The following is a 26,265-nucleotide window of genomic DNA, read 5'->3' on the forward strand; positions in this document are numbered from 1 at the left end:
GGAAAAGGCCTGGCAGCGAAGGGGTTAAAATAGTTTCACAACAAACTATTATGGAGAAACTTAAGTTTCCGAAATGTAAGCCTAAGTCATAGAAGCCACAAAGCAAGCCGGACGAAACTCCATAGTGCACAATTCTGATAATCGAAGCTTTGTACTGGCACCACGCATGCGCACAGACCACCACCGATTTCGTATCTTCCTGTGAACGGAAGCACACGTTTGCACCCGGAAGTGATACTGCCGGTGCCTTTACTCCTTTGAATGAATTCTGGCTGATTCATCGGAGATCGAGGGAGCAGCACGCATCGAAGAAGCCCTAAGAAACAGTCTATTCTACGCTGGTGAGAGACAGAGGAATCTCCGTTTGCTGCTCAGTGAGTCGCACGCGTTATCGCTTCTTGTTACTGATAGTGAGGGTCCTGTGGTTGCGCTGAACCTCTCGCCACCCGGTTGGGAGACCAACCCCTGTCATCCCTTCGTTTTACAGTTACCTTCATGTTTGTTCCCACAGGGGCTGCAACTAAAACAGGGTTTCCGTATCCCTTGTCTCCGCTCTATTTCCCATGTAGGAATGCATGTTGACTGCATATTTAACTCAAGCTTTTAATTACAATTAATGCTTCTGCACGCATTGCGACGTGATGCTGTCACCCCCACTAACTTAATTTGAGCTGGGGTGCTGCTGTACCTGCATAAATGCAATGTCACTATTACGAGCCTTCCACTTGTCACGTTAGCTGCGTCCTTTGAGTACGTTCTACTCACTGAGTTTTGTTTGAGTCTGCTTTGAGCCCTCAGGCGAGAGTAACTCTCCTGTAAGTGTCAATATAAGACTTTATTAAGTATGCGCTGTCCGTCAATGTATGTGAGTTCATCTGTCTTAACCACGTGTGCTGGCTTCGCTCTTTTGTGTTTGTAGTAAAGTAGTTCATAACTTTATAAACTCTATTAAAACCGCAGAGTTTTGGTAATGTATTCAAGTAGCAATGCTCATTTGAACTAAAATGGATCCTCCGAGTATTTAATAAATCACCTTGCGGCTTTGGGCGTGGTAGGAATAAGTTAAAAACGTATTATTGGTGATGGAACATTTTACCAGAAATATTTATAAGATCCTAGCTGGAATGATAGTGTAGGAAAGTGCCCCATTTTGGCATGGTTAACCCCACCCCCCTCTCCCCCCCAACGTTTTGCCTGAAATTGATGCTGACTTGACTGATAGTGTGCTGGGATCCTGCTAACCAGCCTCCAGCACCAGTGTTCCTTCCCTAAAATTGTACCATTGTGTCCACACAATTGGCACGCTCCTGGCACACGTTAAGTCCCTTGTAAGAGGTACCCCTGGTTTTGAGGGCCTTGTGGTCAGGGAAGGTCCCCAAGGGCTGCAGCATATATTATGCCACCCTGGGGGACCCCTCACAAAGCACATGCACACTGCCATTGCAGCTTGTGTGTGTGCTGGTGGGGAGAAAAAGACAAAGTCGACATGGCGCCCCCCTCAGGGTGCCATGCCCACAAACCACTGCCTGTGTCGTAGGCAAGTTACCCTCTAGCAGGCCTTACAGCCTTAAGGCAGGAGGCACTATGCCACGGATGAGGGCGTAGCTTCTTAGACATTGTAAGTGCAGTATGGCTAGACTGACTATATGAACTGGGAGTTTGTCATTATGAACTCCACATCTCCATTATGGCTTCAATGAAGTCTGGGAAGTTTAGTATCAAACTTCTCAGCACAATAAGCCCACACTGATGCCAGTGTTGGATTTATTGGAAAATGCACTCAGAGGGCATCTTAGAGATGCCCCCTGTATTTTAGGCAAACTTCTAGTGTAGGACTGACCGGTCTGTGCTAGCCTGCCACTTCCATACACGTTTATGACCACGTGGAGTGAGAGCCTTTGTATTCTATGTGGCCAGAAACAAAGCCTTCTCTGGGTAGAGATGCTTCACATCTCCCCCCTACAGGAACTGTAACACCTGGCGGTGAGCCTCAAGGACTTGGGCCTCTTGTTACAGTTCCCCAGGGCACTCCAACTAGTGGAAATGCTCCCCCACCCCCCCTCTGGACAAAGCCCCACTTTTTTGTGGCGCGTATGGCAGGACAATTAGGAACCACAAGAAGGAGTGACCACTTCAACTAGGACCATCCCTATGGTGTCCAGAGCCTTGCAAAATCCTCCATCTTGGTTTGGAGGACAGGGACCAGTAGGGTTGGGTCTGTGTCCACCCCCTCCCGTAAGGGAGTAGACCCCAGAAGGGTGTAGTCACCCTCAGGGACAGTATCCAGTGGCTACTGCCCTTTGACCCCTGTAATGCCCCTAAATTCAGGATTTAAGGGCTCCCCTGAACCTAGCTCTTCGGATTCCTGGTGACCTCATGAATACGACAAATAGAAAGAAGGACTGCTAAGCTGACCCACAGCAGAGAAGACTGAAGACACCACTGACTTTGCCCCAGCCCCACAGGCCTGACTCCAGCTTCTAAAGACCTGCTTCGAAAAGGCAACGCATCCTTCAGGACCAACAACCTATTAAAAGCCTCAAGAGGACTGCCTGCACCCCAGAGGACCATGATCTCCCGTGGACAGCAGCCCTGTCCAGAAAGAAACTCTAGCAAAGTACTCCAGAACCGTCCCGGATCCATGAGTCCTGCCAACTCTGCACCCGACACCCATGGCCCATGTCCAGGTGGCCAAACCAACTAGAGCTGGTCCCCATGTGATTCTGACCCAGTGTCCACCCTGGATTGACCCCTCCTGTCCAACAGGATGACTCCTGCATCCTAAATCTGGAGGATCCCCCTTACACTGAGAGAACCAGATGAAGATTCCCAACGCCTAAAGGTTCCCCTTCGCCTGCAGCCCACTGGCCTTAGGGAATCCAACCACCAGTTCAGCAGCATTCAGCAGACAACCCTCCTCCTTGTCCAGCCTTTGGCTTTCTGGAACCAACCCCCTGGACCTAGCCTGCAGCATCTTTGTGACCCCATGGTCTGCCTATTTAAAAGCAATGGGAACCCGGCGCTAAGTTTGCACCTTGCACCTGGCCATCGCTGAGAGTGTGTATTTGGTGCCACCCTGTGGACTCCCAGTTCTCACCCAAACCCCCCAGGTCTGCCCTCCGAAGACCCTGGTACTTATCTGCAAGCAGGCCTGATTCCGAGTGCCCCCAGTCTGCATAGGACTCCATTTTAAATCCTGCATCATCTTTGACCTCTGCACCTGGCCAGCCCTGTGTTGCTGTTGGTGGGTGTTTGGGGTTAACTTGAACCCCAACCTATGTACATCCTAATGCCTGGAACTGTAAGTCTTGTACTTACCTCAAAACTGTACTAATTCCCCCCCCCCCGAACTGTTTCTGTAAATTGCACTGTCAACTTTTAAAACAGACATTTGATATTTTCTTGAAAACCATTTAACTTGCCAAACTGAAACAAAGTGTATTGATACATATGTTGTATACTTACTTGCAACTTGAATCTTGTGGTTCTAGAAATAAAGTAACAAAACATATTTTTGCTATATAAAAACAATCAGCCTGGAGTTAGTCATTGAGTGTGTGCTTCATTTATTGCCTCTGTGGGTATAACAAATGCTTTGCACTGCCCTCTGATAATCCTAACTGCTCGACCACACTACCACAAAAGAGAGCATTAGTATTAACTACTTTAGCCTCTGTTAAACCTCTGTGGAACCCCTGGACTCTGTGCACACTATATCCCTTTTTGAGATATATATATATATATATATATATATATATATATATATATATATATATATATATATATATATATATATACACACACAGAGCCAGCTTCCTACAGATAGTCTTTGTTTTGGAATTTCATACTGTTAAGAAATCATGAGAAAAGCCTAAAGTTTGTCACCTCAACTCAAGACTGATCCCGCTGATGCTTATGCATAGAATGTACGGTGTGATGTAGCTATTCTCTCTCTCTCAGAATTGAGATAAATAATTTCTTTTAGAGAATTGGAATGTTGAGAGCTCCATTACAGACAGTGAAGTGGCTTAGAGCAATAATGGCTGGTAATGACAGTTTAATCTAAAGTTCCAATGTCTGTATTTCTGCTTCTCCATTAATAATTTATAACATTTCACCCCTAGTGGGTGGAATGTTGTAATAGCCTTACACCCCTAGACCTCGGGCTATAACAGTTGTTAAAACTACTCACTTTTTGTTTTAGGTCCTTGTCTGTGATTCAGGCCCATCGATCTAAGTTGGGGCCTTTAACAATCATCATTGCCCCCGACAGCGTGCTATAATGCTTAATAATAGTTCTTTCTCATTGGGAACTATTATACTTCCTAATCACGATTTGTCTATCTAAGTATTTAATGATGTAAGGCTGCGCTATAACTGATCCATTGTTTTAAATATGTGTACACATTTTGTAAAAAAAATATGGTGCTGTGCTGGACATCTAGCCTTGAGTTACATATCCTACACATAGAATTCAAGAGAAGACGTGTGGTGGCATTGAAACAGTTCTACCTTTTCAACTATTTAACAGTATATTTGACAGGTTCTCTTTGAACCGCCCATTTTCTTGTTTCCATCTCAGTCACTCTGGTCTCCTCTCAACTCTGTTTTCACCTGTCATTCTTTCACCTTCTCCATTTCTATCTATGTCTTCCACTATTGCTTTGTTCCCCTCTCCCCTCTACCTCATACTCTATTCAATCTTTGCATCTCTCACTCTTTCGTTTTTATCTCTGCCATAGTTTCATCTCGCCCCTGTCCTTTCCTTAGCCCCATCTTTCAGTCTCTCACCCCACCTCTCTACCTTTATCATGCACTGATCTTTTACAGTGTAATTACCATCACCAGGCCTCCTCGGACCTTTCTATCCAAGATTTACATAACATATCATGGAGCAACTAAGCATCTTGAATGGGCACATAAACGTGCTTTGTAGACTAGAGTGGGCATATAAACATATTTGTTTTGTAGACACTAGTTAACAGTACAATCCAAGATTTGCATACCATATCATGGAGCAAATCTGCATCTTGAATGAGCATATAAATGTGTTTTATAGAATAGAGTGGGTGTATAAACATGATTGTTTTGTAGACAGAAGAGTAAAACAAGTGAACTATTGATATCATATGTTTAGAGTGAAACCACAAAGTGGTTGGTCTGCATATAGAAACTTACATTTGTACATCCTTTTTTAAAGATGGGAAAAAGCCTTCTTTTTTCATTGACACCACAAATGGAGCATAATAGTATAATTTGAAGGGATGGTTCAAGGTGCCCAAGACCAAGTCTTACGCTAACAGTGATGTGATTTTAGTGCAGTTGTGAATGCTGGGTAGTAGCAGTGACCATCATATCACTTTTGAGGATGGCTCAGTTCAGTGAACTGAGTGGATGCAGAAGTCTGAAATGGGAAGGCACATAGAGGGTTTTGGGTACCGATAAGCATTGAGGATTATCGGAGTACCTTGGTCGAGCAAGAGAGGAATTCAGCCAGGGGGGTAGGGGGGGGGGGAGTTAGACAATGGATCAACTTTTGCACCAGCTAGAAGAAACTGAACTAGGTTTGCTGGCTAGCAGATAGTCAGACAGCTTGTAGCTGTTGCTAGGATATGGCTAGGGATAGCAAAGGAGTTTACAATACCATTGTTTCAAAGTTGGTAATTTTGTCATTGAAGGAGGAGTACCATCAGGACACACAAGTTGGCTGTTGCAGTACTTTTAATCGAAAACAATGTTAATGAGTGCATTGGCATTGTGGAGAGGGAGATCAGGGTGAATCCTGTTGATGTTGTTGCAGATGTTGATACCCTGTCCATAACAGAGGGAAAGAGGAGGAGCCTAGGTACATTTACACATAGACTAATTCTATGTTTCCAGCTGATGGGGAGATTACGAAATGAATGATGATAGAAGAGTTGAATAAGGGGTGGTTGGAAAGTAAAGTATTTTGTTTTTAGATGTGTGTGTGGTTTTTAATACTTTCTGTTGAGTATAATCTGAAAATCACTGGTTGTGTTCATGTATTAGAGGAGTACATTTGGAAAAGGAAATACCAAACATCCTTCTTCAGAAGTATAGATCTGTTATTGTTTCTCAAAGTTACGTTTTTTGAACATATCAAAGAGTAAGTGAAGAGTTTGACACTGAAGCTGTGAGGCCCGAGATTTTAATATGCATCAGTTTTCTTCCACTTTGGTTTTGCTTTTGAACTGGTTTATATTTGTTTGTGTTTGTCACAAACATGTGTTTGTTGGATTCTCTATATGTTCCACTGTTGTTTAGCGGATGTTTGGTGCTTCTCCAGTAGTCTTCTATCGACTGGCATGTCTACCTTTTATTTATCTCTCTAGGACCCAGGAAGGCTTGGACTACTAGAGCTTGTGGGCGTGAATACGGTGTAATAAATACATTGTCTTGATATGAATATAGATGTTGAGATTGCCACTCTGAAATATGGGGATGAGTGTTCCGTGTCTGTTCAGAGCAGAAGATTCAGAGAGAAGGCAAAGTTGGTCATAATATGGGCAAGGCAAAATCTAATGATAAGCTACTAACAAACTGATTACGGTTACACTCAACTAGACTTAAAAACAAGATTGGGAAAGTGCACACAGAATAAAGCTAGAATATGCATAGTGATACCACTTTTGGAATCATGCACAGTTATAAACACTCTGTAATACCACATAATTGAGTGCACCACTGCAATATCTAAGTGTTTAGAATAGGTGGCAGTGTGTGATCCAGTCATCAGGCGTATGTGAGGCTCAAGAGTGCTGAATGGTAGCAGGATGTGGTGGCAGTCAAAACTGAGTATTTTCTGGACAGTAGCACTGTCAACAGCGTTCATGTTGCCGGTAGAGTAACCATGTGCCATCCACCTTCTCAGATCTGATATGCTTCCTGTAGAGAGGGTACACACAGAATTCCTTCAGATGGGTGCTTTCTGCGTTTTTGATACTGATTTCCAGCCAATTTCTAGATTCTGCTTTTACCATCCGCGATCACTGTTCCAGTTAGCAATGTTTGCCACAAGTAACAGTTGACGGCAGCTGATCTCTAGCGGCATGCTGCTTCACAAATGCTCAAAATGGGCAGGCTGGCCTACGTGTTCTCTGTGCTACAATCAGTGTAGGGTGTCATGACTTTCATTTCTTCAAAGTCAGAAGTGTGCGTGAGAGAAGGGCTTGGTTGTTTGATCTAAAGTCCTTCAATTAATGATCAATATTCAGATATCCTGCTACCTCCTTGCTTGACCTACTGCCTTTGCCTTCTCCTTCTAAACACTCATTTCCAGCGCTACCCCCATCCTTCAACCCCATCACCACCATTGCTGTTAAATGATGTCTTTTTAGTTTGAAACCCCATCCCTTGAATGGAGTAGGAAGACTTTTTTTGCCTCCACTTTCCCTGGATCAAACAAGTAATTGTAGATGAGCATGTAGCCTGAGGTTGGGAACACAATATACTGTGTCCAGGGTCACTGTTTAACACTTAGAAAAAGGAGATTGGGGTGGGGGTGTTTTACTAATAGAACTGAATACAGCAATTGCCATTGATTGATTTGCGACTTCCACATATGCATATCAGTTTGGCAGTGGCTTTTGTCAATTGTACATTGGTACCTTCCAAAATGGGTACCGATAGCTTGTGATCTGTGCACAATAAAAATGTGGTTCCCCAAAAATAAGCTTTAAACTGTTCAACCGCCCAAGTACTGGCAAGCATCTCTTGCTAAGTAACAGAGTAAGAGCTTTCATGCACCTATAGAGTACATGAGGCAAAAGCTATGACGTGTTCTGAACCACACTTCCCTTGAGACACAACTGCTCCGAATCCCACACACTAGCATCAACCATAACACACAATATTTTTTCATGGTGAGTACGGACGTGAACGTGTCCCAGCCACTAAATCTGCATTACGTTTTTTGAAAGCCCGATCCTGTTCGGCACCCCACGCGAATTTTGCAGTAGTGAATGAAGTGGTTTTGGCCTGGTAGCAGATTCTCAATACATTTGGCATAATACTCGCACATGCCCAAATACGCTCGAACTTGCTCCTGGTCAGCTAACACAAGCCCTTCTTCTATAGCTTTAAGCAACCCAGGACATGGAGCAACACCTTTCCTAGAAACTAAGTGTCCCAGATATTCCACCTCTTGCACTTGAAACATACATTTGCATTTTCCGAGTCTCAACCCCTTGTGTCAGAGCGCATTAAGAACTTCATCCAATCTCTGGTCATGGTCTTAAATAATTTTTCCAAAGACTAACATGTCATCCTGAAATACTAACACAAAAAGAAATACCCTTTAATAAGCACTCATTACTCTCTGGAACGCAGCGGAATCGAATCCAAAAGGCATTCTTCGATATTGAAATACTCCAAATGGAGTCACAAAGCATGTGAAAAGCTAATATTACTTGATGGTAAGTGGAGCGCGTGTCAAGGTGGCAAAGAAATTTGCTCCCGTTAACATAACAATCATCTTGTCAGTCTTGGGTAAAGGATAACCATCTACCCGTTTTTCTTTGCTTCTCAAGTCCACGCACATTCTTAATTCATTGTTTTACCTTCGTACAACCACAAAAAAAGAATTTGTGGCCTCAATGACACAATAAGAACACAACTGTCAAATGGGCTTCTCCATCCCTTCTGTGACCGACATGGATACACATCTCAGTTTATGTTACTGGTTTACACTACTCTTTAAGTTTGTTGGTGTGTTCAATATTCTTAAGTCTTCCAAGTTTCTCTTCAAAAACTTCAGCATCCGTTTCCATAGCACTCACAATGTGGATAAGGTAACAGTTGCATCTTTCATGTCATCATTCCTCAAACTTTGCTGACTACACCCTTGTTTCAAGGTTATACCCAAACAACCTTACTGGCACCACCCAAGAATGTCCGGATTGGAATGTGAAGCAGGGCAGCTGCCTGTTTGGGCCTGAGGGCGGAGGGAACAAGGGCAGCTGCCTGTTTGGGCCAGAGGGTGGAGACGACAAGGGCAGCTGCCTGTTTGGGCCTGTTTCTGTTTGGGACAGGCAGGGACTAGGGCCAGAAATGCTGGCCAATTCTCAATGGACCTGGAATGGTTCCAGCCCCTACACATCCCTCAACGTGCAAACACATATTCTACAAAGGCATCCAACTCATGCATCACGAACTGACCACAGACAGATTGCATTGTCCCATCACCCAACACAATACCCTTTATACAACACATATACACATATCCCCCACAACTACAACAGTCAAACACCTGCATTCTCACAGCAAACACTACTCTGTTCATTCCCACTAACACAACCTACCATCACCCACACAATACAAAACTACAGTATACATTTCTCTCAGTCTCAGCCTTCCAGATACACACACTCTGCTCATACTAACCAACAACACTATCCGCTGTTTGCTCCACACAGACCAACTGTCATCATAACAATGCACAAACCCTGCCTTCAAACACACCATCTACAAACACTCTTCCCCTCTCTTCACCAATTACATACAACCATACAATCCCCACACTTCACTCCACCACACATATTACCTCTTCCAGTCATCGCAACTAACACTAACTCCCCTGACACACATCCATCACCTCTTACACACCTCGTACATTCATCTCCAAAACACATCAACACCCCATCTAACACTCAAATTCCACTCACCAGCACTAACTCACATACAAATCCCTCACCAAAACAACTACACCAATATCCCCTCTCACTATTCCACAAAAACAATACAGACCACAAACATCAGCACATCAAATCAACACAAACTTACATTACACGTATCGTCATTCCCACTCCCACCCTCAGTACTACACAAAGAATACAAATTCCATCCTATCTACACCCCTACTTTCTCACTCTTCACAAACACCTACCACAAGCACCCTAACCCAGCAACTTTCATTCACTCGCCTCTCCTCCATTGCACAATTTAGAGCATTACATCATGATCCACATGCTCCCCCACCACCCCTAACCCATACCCCATCCACACTAAACAAACGCTAAAAAACATGCCACTCATAGCAACCATGCATCCCCTTGTCTATTAGATAATAAGACTACCCTACAAAAAACAGTCACTCCTCATGGCTCGCTCAGCCACCAAGTCCACCACCCACACACACAGACCCAACAAAATGCTTCCTTAACCTGCTGGAAGAGGAACACTATATTGAAAAGCAAGACTATTGTGAGCCTCAAACAGTTATCACAACTAGCAACACTCCTGCTTCAAGCTTACATTATACTACTTACCCTTCTCCTAAACAAAACAACACTACCACTAACACACCTTTTCTAAACTGCCAGCTCATTAATGCTCGATCACTCTAAAAAAACAAGCACCACATCTACGACCTGCTCACAGACCCACAACCTGACTTACTATTCATAACTGAATCCTGGTTGGGAGATGACATGGCCCCAGTGTTACATGAAGCCGTTCCTCCAGGCTATCAAACCATCACACAAAATCGTATAGGCAAGAGAGGAGGTGGACTAGCTATTATATTCAAACAGGCATTGAACCTCAGTAAAACAGACAATATCTCCATACAAGGTTGTGAAGCCCTCCTTAGCAGATGCCACCCTACTCCAACTTCCTCCTGTAACTTTCTCCTCCTTTACAGACCTCCACCTAACAACTCCACATTCCTAGATACTTTTCTAGACACTGTCTCAAACCTTATTACACTATACTCCAACCTATGCATTCTTGGGGATCTAAACATTTGGTTTGACAAACCCAATATGCCCCATCCAAAAGCTATCACCACTGGCCTAGTCGCATTGAACCTACATCAGATTATACACAATCCCACACACATCGCTGGTCACATCCTAGATGTCATTTTTGCTAAGCCTGAACTAGTTACCATTCATAGCATCACGCCAATCACTTGGTCAGACCACCATTTGATAACTTTCCGACATACAACTCCACAAATCAACACACCCCACAACTACTTATATACATACACCTATCGACTATGGAGCAAACTCAATTTGGATGACTTAGAAACACAACTAACAGCCAACACAGATCTAGATACAATTAATTCTGTTCCAAAACTTTATGAGTGGCTACAGGAAGCTTTTGATATCCTAATACCACTCAGAAAAACTAAACACAACAAAAGAAAACCAACACCTTGGAGAAACACAGAACTTAAAAAGATAAAGCAACAAATCAGAAAGTTGCAGCGGACCTGGCTCAAAACAAACAACAGTCAAGACAAACTGCAGCTACACAAACTTAACAGGATATACAAATCATCAATCAAACAAGCTAAAAAAAGGTACTACTCAGATAGAATTCAAAATGCTCAATCTACAACCAAGGAATTTCGAAAACCTACATGCATGGAAGGAAGTCATCCCACTACTCAAGATTTCACAAACAAATTGGCAACTCACTACACAACCAAGGCAGACACATTGGACTCCTATTTAAAACAGAAGAAAATCATCAGCACCAACCCCTTTCCTAAAATACCCTCTAAGAATAAACCAATCCAACCTCTACGGTCCTTCAAACAAATATCCCAGGGTGAATTTATGGATTTGGTCAAAGCAAGCAGACCTTCCGGTTGCCCTTCTGACCCTTGCCCACCACAAATCTTCAAGAACATTCTTCTATCTACTTCTGCCTCCACACCTGTAAGAAGAATCATCAACAACTCTTTAACTTCAGGAACTTTTCCTGTAGACCTGAAAAAGGTATACATACAACCTTTATTAAAGAAAACAAACCTAGACCCGCAAGACCACAATAACTACAGACCAATCACAAATGGACCTTTCCTGGGCAAATTGATAGAAAGAGCAGCATTCGCCCAGATGTCAAAATTCATTGAAGACAATTCTATACTTTCAGACTTCCAAACTGGATTCCGCCCAGGAAGAAGCACTGAATCGGCACTCATAGCAATCTGGGATGATCTTAAAAACACAGTCGACCAAAATGGAGTTGCCGCACTACTTCTCTTGGACCTCTCGGCTGCCTTTGATACGGTTGACCATGACACCCTAATTCAAAGACTCCACAAAGCCGGCATACAAGGGATTGCTCTCCACTGGATTACTTCCTATCTTCAAAAAAGATCTAATATCATCCACTCTCCCCCCTTCTCTTCTGAACCCTACCTCTCAAAAGCAGGGGTCCCCCAAGGATCAATCATCTCACCTTTGCTTATCAACATCTACATGATATCTTTACCAGAACTGATCAATGATTTCCATCTCGCAGGCTACAACTGTGCAGATGACACACAAATACTACTTAAATTAGAATGCCCCAAAAACATTGAAAACTCAGAAATCTTCAGTTGCCTCAGAGCCGTTGATCAGTGGATGACCTGGAGCCATCTCAGACTAAATACCTCCAAAACAGAAATACTCATATGTGGTGACTGGAAAAATTATGACCCTCTGTGCGTCTGGCCTGACGATCTCGGATCACCTCCTCAATTATCCAAGGAAGTTAAAAACCTAGGAATCGCCATGGATTCCAAGTTAACTATGAATGCCCAAGTGGACAAATTAGCACGAACAAGCTTCATCACCTTGAAGACTTTACGACGCATCTTCCCCCACCTCGGATTTCCACACAAGGTGCAAGCTACTATCTCGCTTGTACTATCCAAACTGGATTATGCCAATGGCCTCTACCATGGATCATCTCGATCTATTATGAAAAAACTACAACATACCCGGAATTCCGCAGCCAGGCTACTATTACATGTAAAGCCACAAGCCCACATCTCCCCTGCCTTGAGAGCACTACACTGGTTACCCGTTACCCGTTGCCCAAAGATGCACTTTCAAGCTGCTTTGTATCACCCACAAAGCTATACATGGAACAGGACCGCTTTTTATTAGAAACAAAATAACCAAATACATCCAACAAAGAAACCTCCGCCCAAGATTGGCACCCCGCCTTAGAACACCACCATACAAGAAAAAGACTATAGGTGGTACATCCTTCTCCGTTCAAGCAGCCAAACTATGGCATTCATTACCCCCAACTATAAGAGCCACAGATAACTTTCTTGTCTTCAGAAAACTACTCAAGAGTTGGCTCTTTCCTTTATAACCACCATATTCAAACAACTATGGACTGCATATGCCTATGTTGATAAATATTTTTTTCAGATTGTGTATATTTCTAGTTATGTATAGTTCTTTAGAAAATATGTATCGCTAATATGTCATAACAATAAAATACACACACACACTCTTTAAAGCTGTTTGACTAAGTATCTTTTACCCATGGTTCTAATTATGTATTGTATATTGATGTGTGTGTATTCATGTGTGTTTGTTTGTATGTATGTGTGTATGTATGTGTAAATGTTGTTTCTGTGCTTAGCACGTTCGTGGGTCATTGCATGGCTCCTGGGTGGGTTGTTATACTAGATATCTATGAATTCCTGCTCTTATCTTATCACACTTATCTATCCATCATCATATGTCATGTCTCTATTAAACTATCCTCCATTCTCACTCTGACTCATCCCAAATCCTTTCTACTACTTTCATCTCCTAAATAACTCTGCCTAAGCTCTTCCCTCCACTTCCACATCTAACTCCCCAAACCTCACTCTACTACCGTGACCTCCCACACAACCCTACTAAATTCTCCCGCATTTATCTCCCCCTGCTTCTATGCTCTCCCTAACCCTTCCACATACTCTTCCCTCCTCCACCCCCCTTTACTTACCCTAAGCCTTTGGGTTGAGTAAATTAAGGATATACTCCCAATTAACACTTCTGGATTTCTTTCCTCCTCCACTCCTCCATTACTCCAGTCAATCTAACTAACAAACTCTCATTTCCGCGGCTCAAATTAACTCATAATAATACTAAAACTGTACTCATTATTTCCTGATACTAATCTATCACTAATTCTTGTTGGGTTCCAGAGTAGCGTGCTACTCGCCGAAAATCGCTTTGATGCCTCGTCAGGGGTAGTAAGCGCTATATAAATACGATTACAATACAATAAGATTTCCCCAAAACTTCTTGTCCTTTAAACTTCACTCAGGTGTTAAAATACCCATACAAATCAATTTTGTGACCCATCATAACCTTCGGGTGTCATATCCACGAAGTTTAATTTCTTGTTCAAAAGATTTTTGTCAAAAGTGCTATTTGAAATGCTGATTATTTTCAACTTTGAACCAGTCAACAAAGGTATACACATTTGTCCAACCAGAAAAGTCTCGATAGGATCTCTTGACTTTGGAAAATCATCTTTGTTACCTTACACCCGCAAAACCAAATTAAGTGTGTTAGTGGTTAGATCATCTTTATTACTAGCCTGTTTGGATACTCTGTTGATGCCAGTAGATTCATTGTTCACCTGCAAACTCTGGCAAAGTGACCAGTAGTGCCGCACTTGGCACACTGTTTACCTTCTACAGGACAGTGTTTGAAAGTGCAACATGAGATTTGGATCCACAATGAAAACAAGAGCCAGTTGTAATTTTTCTTATTTTGTGCCCGATACTATTTGTTAGGTTTACTTCCTTTCGCCACACAAGTGTGTATGTGTATGTGTGTGTGTATATATATGTGTGTGTGTATATATATATATATATATATGTATATATATATATATATATATATATTTTAGTTTAACAGATTCTGTAGAGTCTTGAACACCATTAGCAATTTCCATCGCTTTTCAAGTGAGCGATTTTTCCAAGTGAGTAGTCTCTCCTGTATTTTTTTTTTAATTGATGTGTATTGTAACTAGTTGGTCTCTGATGAGTTGGTCTGTGAAAGAATTAAACTCCCATTTGGATGCTAAAATCCTTGCAGAGATGCCACATACATACCAATGATTTCAGTGGTGGATTGTTCCCTTAAAAATAATTTATGCCTCCTGACAACCAAATTTGGTGGCTAAGCGAAATGTTTTTCTTACTTTTTTACTGCTTCCTCATATTCATCAAGCTGTTCATCCTAATCCTCAACACCACATTCGGAAAATGTTAAAACAACCTCTAGTGCTACCATGCCTAGGGGATGTTCGAGCAACCATCTTTTCCTGTATGGTTTGAATGTAAACCTATCTATAGCACCCAGATATGCATTAAAAGCTCTAAATCATTCCTTCCATGAAATCGCTGGTTCATCAGGTATTTGTAGAAACGATGGTGGTGAATTGATAGCTTGCATAGTGAAGAATGAGTGAGGACTGAATAACAAAATACAACTTTTCAAGATAGAATATTAAAAGCAGCAGAATATTGTAGATCAAAAAGGTTTTTTTCTAATATAAAAACACAAAAATGTCCAATATGTAATCAGTTCTTATTGAAGTAAAACATAAAGAGACACTTTGACAACTGATGTAAACTGCAGTAAATGTTTGGATACAAGTTTGGCAATGCAATGCAGAACTGACACTTCTTCTGGGGACAAAATGGCCGTCAATAATGTTGCCCATGTACGCAGAATGTCATGCACAACTAAACAGCAGAGAACAGGCAGTCACTCTTGTGTCAAAATGGCCTCCAAAGCTAATGCTGCTTGAACACGTAAATAGCGTCTGTCATCAAAAGTGGTTCCAATCGGCAAAGCAATAGCCCTTTCGGCGGGGAGCAGTTCTGCTCAAATGGCAACAGGGAGTTACTCGGGCAGTAGACCCCACCTTACCTTGTATCAACTCTGCCTCACTGCCTGACACTCCAACGGCAGTCCCCTCCTTAGAAGTGGGGTCAGAAGAAATTCCTGCTGCTAAACAAGGGGTTCGATAGACCAGCTCATCGCAAGTGTTGTAATAAAGATGAGGGAGCAGGGTGAGTTCTTGTCTTCTTTATTAATGAAGTATACATCAAAGTTAACCATCAAATCCAATCATGGCATTTACCTCCAGCGTTCTTAGTCACCGTTGCTCTGTGGCACCACACGTTACCATCCTGAATCCCAAGACTTCACAGAACAAGGATGCAAGACATAGCTAAGCAAGCAGTTTTTAGACTCACTGAGTGCTTTCCTAAGGAAGTATGGTGTTTTGGCATTCAGGCATTTATATATCATTATATTGTCAAGTGAGAGAGTAGTGGCATCTATTGATGTTACTCTTTCAGGTCCAGACAGCTACAGTTGGGAGCATGCGCAGAAGTGACAATAGTCCAGTGAGGCCATAATAGTTTAGCGGAAAGATCAGGCAGCTAGGACGACAGGAACCATACTCAGTGCTACCTCCGTGCTGTTACAGAAAAGCCTTACTGGAGGCAGGATAGAAAGAGCCTATAGATGTCAATTAAAATGTTTGAATATTTAAATCCAGGCCAGTGCACAACAGTAAAGAAATTGACCACACGGGACAAGGTGGTTGTGTCCAATGCAAATATTCTCCAAGCATTACAGGGGAATGTTAGAAGAAATGTGTATATACATCTGAGCTAAGATCTCTATAATGTGTTTATAGCATATTGAAATTTGATGGTACAATATCTGGAGTGAGAAACGTTACATATAAAGCACCCTTGCAACCAGGGATCAGAGCTCTAAGCCTGCAAGGTTGATTCTACAGATGCGAGATGCCAGATCTGAGAGACTGCGGAAGAGCCGTAGAGAATTTCAGGATGGACTGTTTCTACTGGTGCAAGTTGAAGACTGGTTTGCTTATGGTTGGTTATTGGTGTTTCCTGGTGTGAAAAAAGCAATGGTCTGGAGGGTAGTCCGAGTAGTTACCAGTGACTTATACTTAAACAAGCATTCCACACTTAACTTGTTTATTTTAGCCAGCCTGATGTCCAAGATGCCTAGATGTGGGTCATGTGTTTGATCTAACATAAAAATCAAGACTTAAGTAGTCTGAAGCCGGTGTGAAGTTGCTTATTCTCCATTCTAAACAAGAAATGGCTTAGCAGTATGGGCTTATCTGTTTCTATTGGAGCATGAACAAGTACTGATCTACATAAGACTGGAGGTTGTCTGGAGTGCCATGATGGTCTATATTGTGGTTCTGGCAGTTATCAGTGACTGTGGTTATATATTTTATTTATTTATAGTTTTTTCATAAAGTGCGGACATGACCTTCACGCTATCAGAGCGCTGCACAAGGAAAGCTAATGTTGGTTGCTGTACAGAAAAGACACCTGTCACATAAAATACGTTGTACATATAATTTGAAGGGCAAGATATAAAAATAAATTTTGTACAATAACTAATCTGGTGAATGACCGATTCAGAAGAGTTCTCCTATGTAGAGTTTGAGGAGCGAGGCATAATAACAATAGTATACAATAATGAGTAGGGTGGATCACATTTCCATAAGAGTTCACTTCTGACCTCTCTTTTTATTTTTTTTAGTAGTAAGGATTTAACTTCCTTCCTGTAAAGCCTGAATGAGGTAGTTGCTCTCGTTGCGGGTGGTAGAGAGGGAGATATTTTTGGAACAGAACTGTTGAAAGTGAGGCCGTGGGTTTTTCTTTGTTTTGAATCTGACTGGTTCTAGTATGATAGATATAGCACTTGTAGAATTCCTTTCTCCTCCTGATAGGATGATACTATATGCCATGTATTTTATTTCTGAATTGTGTAGGGCTTTGTGAGTTATGGATGCAATCTTCAGTTAAATGTCTTGAGGCTGCATTCAGTGTTGCTTTCAATGGGGCTTGGCTTGCTTTGGATTGACCTATGAGTGTGGCATTGCCATAGTCCAGTCTTGAGAGCACTAAAGCTTCAACCACCGTTTTGAGGTCTAGCTGTATGAAAGGTTTTAGTTTTCTTAGAATGTTCAGATGTAGCTTCTGGAAGCTGATTGTATATGAGCTTGCATGTATAGATTGGAGTCTAGTGTGATGTCTACTGATCTTACGGAGTTGCAGATGGTAGCAACTTAAGGTTATGAGGCCGTGGTTGTGGTTGTTGAGGTCTTAGGGGTTGGGGGAAAAGAATTATTTAATTTTAGCTGATTTGTGAGCTAACCAGTCTTGTTTTATCCTCCGTGTATCATCCAGTCTCTAAATATCCCCATGCGAGGAAAGTTTGTTGTAGAGTTGAGCATTATCCGCATACATGTGGTACGATATTTTAGATTGTTTCAAGATTTCAGTGAGTGGCTCCATGTATAGATTGAATGGTATTGGTGAGATTGTAGATCTTTACAGGAAGGATGTGAATCAGTTATGGACGGATCCTCCTAGCCCCATTATGATTTCAAGAGTTTCTCTGAGGGGTTTGTGACTAACCATGTTGAATCCCGCTGATAAGTCCAGAAGTATTAGGAGGCAAGCTTTGTTTTGGTCTAGCGACGTATGTATATCATCCAGTATGTTTAGTATGGTGACTTCAGTGTTGTGTCCCGGCCTGAAACGTGATTGGTGAATATGTCAAAGTACTTGATGTGTTCAGAAAGCTGATTGTAAGTGCATTTTTCTATGAATTTAGCCAGGAAAGGCAAACTGGGGACCGGTCAGACGTTATTTAAGTAATTCCTGTCAGTGCCCAGTTTTTTAGTAGGGGGGGATACTTGGCCCATATTCAGGAGCCTTGTTGGAGGGATGTGTTCACAATTTTTGCCCACAAGGGAGTAACATCTTGATTAATCTCCTTCAGTGTGTGGGTGGGAGAGATTAATTCTAGCATTTCACCAGTCACATTATGTTTCTCTCAGTACAAATGAGTAGTAGCAGATTCAATTTATCTAGTTATGACGATGAAGTTGCAAAAGATTATCAATTGATAGATTAAATGCTTAAGGCACTGGGTTTTCATGAATACATCTTTAAATGGTTTATTTAGTGTTTGCTAGTAGATGTAATTTAGCAGCAAAATTAAATACTTCACAACCAGGACAGTGGTGTAACGAAACTTGAGGGGACTCCCTGCAAAGAACTTGGAGGGGTTCCCCTCCCCCCTGGACCCAGTCAGGGGCCTGCCGCCCCTGCACAGTGTACTGTGCTGAGGTGGCCCCCTAGAGCTCGGGGGCAGGCGAGCTTGACCCCAGAGGGCTTTGTCACACCACTGAACCAGGACATCGATGTTTTAATCCTAACTTTCCTACTTTATCAAACTGTAATCCTGGGCAGTTTTCTTAGCCATGTGACTCATTTCTCTCATCTGCCAAGATTTTAGGAATGTGAGGTGATAATTTGCAGTAGGTGCTATACAGAAATGTATGTTTATTCATATTGATCCAGTACAAAGATCTGGCCCGTCACACAAGGTACTGTGACTCCTATGTACCATAACTGCATTTTCACCCCATCATTGAACTGGGAATAGTTTTGTTCTGCACTGAATGTATACATGTAGATGTCTTCTCAGAGTTTATATAATGATAGGGAGTTGATGCCTGCATTGTCTTCACAGAAATACATAGCGATGCTGGGCTGATTCCGTTACGCAGAAGTAATAGATTCCTTAAACATGTCAACGTTTTCATAGGTAGCACTACCGCTGTTAACATTTAGATGACACTGCAAAGATTGCGTACTGAAAAAGCATCGCATGCAGATTGAAAACAAATGCTTTCATTTTCAGCTTCTCTTTTGTTGTTAGGGGATGCCACTGTTAAATTAATGTACAAGTGGATTATGTTATTTGCAGCTGGGATGCTGTGCATGAGGTCATGAATAGTGCATGGAGACTAAGTCCTATAGTAGTGTAGGTTGCTGTCAGTAAAAGCCTAATTTGTTTTAATATCCTACCATTAACCATAATGCCTCTTCAATTGAAGTTATTTCAGGGATTTCAAAATTTGTTTTTTTCCCTCTCATATTGATTAACTGAATTTAGAAACTATCCATAACTTGCCCTAATGAACGGGTTTTTATATGCACATGTGTTTCAACGTATTTAGTCCATTTATATTCATTTTGTTAAAAATAAGTTAGGATTGATTACTTCCATCACATAAAATGTGTTCTAAAAACCTAAAAACAATTACATTTGGCAGTTATGGTGAACTAAGCAACCAGCATGCCTTGTTACCAGTACATTGTACTTGGCCACACATTACAGGTAAGATATTAAATGAAGTCACATCACCATTTATATCATCAATGAAACCACTGAATTCGTTCAGTGCCCCTGTCCTCAAATGCTCCGTGGCCTGAGGTTTGACTGTGGCCTACAGGCTTAGGTATTGTCCATGACATGCATCCAAACGCTGCATTCTCCACACCTTACCCACAGAGCCTGCTGGTCTTGGCCTGTGGTTGTGATTAGCTGGCTCTGAATAAAAACCTGGCCTTTTGACTAGATGTGTGTGCTGCATACTTGTGTACACAAGAACTGACCTTTAACCCCTTCTGTTCCAGGGCGTAACAGTTACGTCCTATGGCACAGCGCTGCTGTCCCATGGAACGTAACTGTTACGTCCTGGCACTGACCTACGGGGGAGCGCTAAGCGCAAACAGGTTATAGAGGTTAAATGAAGTTAGAAGGATAGCACACTCCTAAGTCTTTATAAGTAATACAATCTAGTTCAGGTTATTTGATGACCGGGGCCCTGCCCTGGCTGCCAGCAACTAAGTCAGTAACACCCTACTGTCTAATATTTGAATCAAACATATAGCATGTTTGTGTAGCAGAACTATATTTTAAAATATCGTACATACACTGTAGACGTCCATATATATTCTTTTTGAACTTTGATCAGAAAACATGTACAAATAGAAACCATATCTCTTCAATTTATTCCCAATACAAATCACAAATTGTGGTCCGTTGACCAGGATAGTAACTTAGGAGTGCGGGGTTTGCAAAAAAAGAAGTGCTGTACGATATTGTCTCAAGATAACACTACAAAGTATCAGCATCAACTGTCTTTTCCTGGCATTCACATAAAACTTGCAAAACAGTATAAAGTGCAACGTGCTTTGATTTGCCACCGGGGCACAGTCTGTGTGTTGATGTCTAAAAAGAGGAAACCATACCATGTAAAGAATCAAATGAAACCTCAGGCGAGTCAGATAAAACCTTGCCTGTGGGTTCATCCCATACAAAAGATAGGGTTTGATTGCAGACTGCTATCCTACACTTAGACACAAAACTAGATCTGATGGCCCTCTCAGATAACCAGTGCACTATCTTGAAATGGTCTAACCACATTTCTGGTTGTTTTACTTTTTCCAATTTATGTGAGTGGACTGCTAGGAAATATGGACATGCATTACCTTCCAGAAACATTTCTGGTCCCTTGTTTCAACTGACACCACAGTTGCCTCCCAAGCTTTCTCCTTTAAGGTCTGCTTCTTGGCTTCCTGAGTAGTTTGATATTTTTTCCTACATATCTGCACTTCAGATTCTAAGCGGGGAACCGTCTTTAGGGCAGATAACCTACTAGGGTGTGCTTATGAACAGGCAGTATTGAACCACTTGTGTGGCTTTATTTGTCTAAGGTGTGAGCCAGTTGAAGCAGTCCTAATTAATCCACAGAGTACTGAAATGAGTTGATGATACCCTCTGTTTTCACCTCCTCTTCTAAACGCCCCCCCTTCCTGGTCCTTCTATGACAATTGACTGGTTTGATCAATCTTAACCAATTTCCTCAAGATAGCTTTATTCTTGGAGTGTTTAAGCTCCGCTTCTCTATTTCAAAACACTTAAGACTTCAACCCAATTCCAGGGTTACTGTCAGTGGGTTATAGTCAGCTACCCCAGTATTTCCCAAGCTTTTTAGAACCACGACCCAGCTTGTAGAATAACAAACTTTTGCAATTCACGTAGCTTTAACTGACATGACACGGGCGATTTTTTAAAATATAATAGTAAGCATGCTTTCAAAACGCTGTGAATTTCCAAAATTACATACTCTTGACAATGTTTTTCCATAGATTCCCTTTACCTCTTATCCCCTGGTCAATTTATTTGGTTTGGGTAATATACTCCTGTTCCTTCTGAAATACCCCTTCCACACATGACCTGTGGACATGCCCAGTGGAATCTAGTCACAGGAAATGAGCATTACCCACGCTTTGTCCACACTCCTGCATCCACAGCCTGCAGGGTATGGCTTCCAACTGTGCCCTGTAGTTGTTAGGTGAAGTAGTTGTTGGGTAAATCGTCTGACCATTCACCTAACAACAGACGTGCCAGAGGACTTTCATTCAGACGTGCCTAGTGTACCCTGTGAGCTAAATGTGGCACTAGCTACTCTCTGCATCCCAGTCCACACCCTTATTTTCCCACCGTACTCCATAGCCACTCTGACTCTGCCTTTGACCATACCCAAAATATTCAGAGCATAGGACTTTTCTTTGAATCATGATTCTCACCCTTTTCAGGGCATGAAAAGCACAGCCTTCAACTATCCCCAACCAGCTCAAGGTGCAGTGTGTGACCACTGGCCACACCCTTCATGAGAAATGGCAGTGGTTGTGTCCTTTCTGATATCCCAAGCGATTTATATTGTTTTTCTATTTTCCTTGCTTCTCAATTCGTTAATCACATTTTATTATTTCAGTTAAAACCTACATGTTAACTTCGAAGTGACCTGTCTTATTCATTTCCACCTTGGCTAGTATATACAAAATGACAACAAAGGAACCACTTTTCTTGTCAAGTGTTTTTTTTTGTTTTTTTTTTCCGAACCTTCCCCTTGTTTCTACTTCTGAATCCCCTTCTCGGCAGAATTACTTAGAATAAATTAATTCAGGTATCAGCTTTACATTCTTCTAATTTACAAAACGTTTCTTTCTGTTTCAGAGATGCATCAAATGGTTCAAATGAATTTCTATTACTCCTCTTATGTGCAGTTTCTTTAAATATTACTATTTTCTTTTTCTATGTATTTATTTTCAGTTATTTAACAAATTCTACAATGAGTAAAGAATATATGTACAAAGGTGTTTCATAGTTTTGCTATATACACCTCTGTAGCTCACATGCTCTGGGCATGGGATGTGGCCCTCGACGACTCACTATACCCAAGGTCTGGAGGGCCAATCCGTCTTAGCCCGTGCCTCTAGGTGTAAGAATCGCCTGGCATGGTCTTTAGCAGTATCAGGCCTGCTGTGGGCCAGAGGCCTCAATTTGAGCTCAACTGCTCGCCCCAAGAGCCCTCAAAGTATGATATTTTTATTGGTGGCTCTTTTGAGTAGATTGTGAAGAAATGCTTGCAAATAGGATGCACCACTCGCTTGCTTTGTATCTCAATAACCCTTCAAAATCAGTGGTATAAGTGGGATTTGAGCGAACTTAAAATAGTAGGCGATTGATTTTAAGTCCATATTTCTGCTAAAATAAGTACCTTCGTTGTGGAGAAATATAAGCTCAAGTACACCAGAGATTTCTTTGCAAAGCCCTATTTATTTGCAGAGACCGATGGTTTTCTCTAGTGTCGTGTTCTTATCTACCTTATAGTTTTAAATTAAAACATGCATGTGTCCTTTGTTTTAGAAACTGGTATAGGGAGGGAGGCGTGAGCTTGAACTATATATTAATCAATATTCTAATGTTCACACTATTTTAAAATATAATTAATTCGCGGAAATATGCATTTTGATTACTACCTCATAATCCGTGCACATTGTGCATCACGTGCAGTTTTGATAATAACAGACACGTTGTAAGTTAATTGGCACAGAACAGAGTAATGAGTATGCTGCTTATATCTTTTTTTTCTTATGGTTATAGTACTGCTTTTTTTGCTTTCTTGTCATAGAAATGGTATCTACTAATACTTAAGAAATTCGTTTCAGTCCTTCATAAAAGAGCTGGACTTCAAAGCACAGGTACTGATCTATGCTAAGGTTTTTTCAAAATGACATTAGATATTCGTGCAAGACCGGGATAAAGTAGTACCGGAGTAGAAAAATAAAGCCTGTTAATTAGTGGGGAAGACAGCTTCTCGAATTAATGTGTGGTGTTAATTAACAGGAAGTCTTGTGTTGTAATTACCTCCAATATTTTTGACATACTTAGTGAAGGAAGGTGAATTATATACATGACAATACAGCAAACATTTCTGAGGTTAAAGGTTTTGTGTTTTCTTTGTGTTTTAGAAACATGGACAGACTGTTAAGACTCGGCGGAGGCATGCCAGGACTTGGTCAGGTTAGTATTTGATCTGTCAGTTCACTCGTAGTGCACCAACAACTAATATTTGGACACCACTGTATAACTTAGTAACACTTAATGCAGAATGAACGAGAACTTGATGTCATCACTGCCCTGCAGCAGTAGTGCTTGCCCCGTGGTTGTGTTATGAAACGTAAGTCAACTGAATCATTTCTCGAGCTGCACTAATGGTGTATTTTACTTGTGCTCGATACTTTTTATAAATTTTTTTCGGTAAACTACGTGTTTTTTATAGTGACTTCTGAGTTAGTATGCTTACAACCTCTCATATTAAAAATATTTGCTCCTTTACTCAAAGTCTTCAACACGCTTACGCGATCACACAAGCATGAATTATTGTCTTAAATTTCCTTTTTCGTGAGCTAGGAGGGTGTGATGTCAACGTGGGCACGTGACTACGTTGATTAATGGATTATTCTGTAATTTGAACGTTTTAGCCTGAAAGGAAATAAACTATTTTCATAGATTTCACCCCGTTAAAAAATAATGTATGCGTTTACATCGAAAAATACACCTAGCTAGACATATATTTAATTTAACACGTTTCAGATATCGGCTAACTCGTTGACATTGTTTTTGTTGATTCTGAGAGTTCCGTGACTATATGTAAAGCTGCAAATAAACGCATTCTCCACTCCGGTATGCTACATCATTTAACATCACGCATGACAAAATGTCTATTTGCATTTGATTTGTTTCACTGTTCACGGACAGTTGTAGAGTTCAATGACCTTCGTCTCATCCCTGCCAGTGCTTCTGATGTTTTGATGTGAAATGGGGTGATTCGCCTGAAATAAATATTTATTGACAATAATATTTGTAATTTGAAAGCAAGAACCCGATTTCACAACAGTGCCTTATTCCAAAAGTGAAATACGCTTCGCAGAATGATACCATAAATTGTTTTTGTTTTTCGCACTGTTTTTAGTCGGTCTGATAGTTCTGGAAAAATTCTCGAATTGTTTGTTCATTTTCTTTATCCGCATATTTGGAAAAGGAAAAAAAAAAAAAAAAAATCACTGTGAAGTAACACCGGGGACATAGTCCAGCACCAGGATATCAGAACGGCATCAGCTACTCAGGCATTCCAAGTTGATCTGTATGCTTCATTCCTGGTGAATTTTGTCAGAGAATCACATATGTAGAGATTACAAGATTTACATCAACTACACAGGGATTACAAACTGATCATTATGCTTCATTCTCTGTAAATTGTCACAGGTATGTTCAAGGATTGGAGTATCACACAGGTGAGCAAACACACAAATCAAACCGATACAGGATGAGCCCACAAATCTGGACTTATTTATCACTGGAAAGGGCTTTACTATATAAAATCTATGAACTATGAGTATTGTTTTCTTTAAGGCTCATATGTACTAATCACCTGGTCACAATTTAAGAACAGTGTAGTATTGTGCAAATCGACCTATGCACCAACAGGTTTTATTCTCAGAACTGGATATGCAAGTGTCACAGTCTGACTAACCTCAGAAATATTCATGAGGTAGGTTGCAAATTGCAACTCTGTCATATTAGTGGCAATCATAAGATTGGTGGCCTCCGGTGGCCCGTTGGCAGCTATGTATTTGTTAACAATATTTTAATTGAGTTTTATGATACGTTGCAATAAAGTGAAACAAACAATAACATTAACATAAAACAATGCAAGCAGGTGTTTCGAAGAGGCAGGGCAGCTGTAATCAGGCAACACAAAAAAGTACAGTTGAGAGTAATAACCAACCTTTTACAAGACCGCACATCCTCCAAGAAGGTGTGGTAAATAATTTAAAATACCTCTGAATTTGCCTTGTAAGTTAAATAAATAATAAAAAAAGGAAAGAGACGGGGTCCGAGATGTAGAGAATAATCAGGATTTATTCAATAACTCGAGTTAAGGGAGAGCTCCTTCACCAAGCGGGTTAGGGAGTAGTCTGTCTTACTTCGCGCAGCATAGAGCTTTTATACATTTTTCTACTACATGCAAACAAATGGCAGAGGTTCAATCATTTTCCACTAGTTAGGTATAAAAACATTTGTGTGCCTCAGGGGAGAGGAGTGGGAGATTGCTTACAAACAAAAATGTGCAAACAGCTGAAGCGTATAATAGTGTGTAGTAAATGGCAGGTATGACCTTGTTCCAATTGCAGGTTATTCCGTGGAAATTAGTTTTTCTCAAAATCGGCTT

General features: G+C 41.3%; 1 protein-coding gene across 2 annotated transcripts in view; it reads left to right on the forward strand.

The window, feature by feature from the left end:
* Positions 1-223: 223 nt before the first annotated feature.
* Positions 224-26,265, forward strand: part of PSMD14 (proteasome 26S subunit, non-ATPase 14) — a 383,293-nt gene continuing 357,251 nt past the window's right edge. The window contains exons 1-2 of one of the 2 annotated variants that reach the window (XM_069224236.1): positions 224-374; positions 24,002-24,053. In XM_069224236.1, the coding sequence (XP_069080337.1) occupies positions 24,006-24,053 (48 nt within the window). In that variant the 5' untranslated portion in view covers positions 224-374; positions 24,002-24,005. The remainder of the gene's footprint in view (positions 375-24,001; positions 24,054-26,265) is intronic. The other variant, XM_069224237.1, reaches the window with a different exon arrangement.

The sequence above is a fragment of the Pleurodeles waltl genome, chromosome 3_1 (genome assembly GCF_031143425.1).
Source record: "Pleurodeles waltl isolate 20211129_DDA chromosome 3_1, aPleWal1.hap1.20221129, whole genome shotgun sequence".
Classification (NCBI taxonomy): Eukaryota; Metazoa; Chordata; class Amphibia; order Caudata; family Salamandridae; genus Pleurodeles; species Pleurodeles waltl.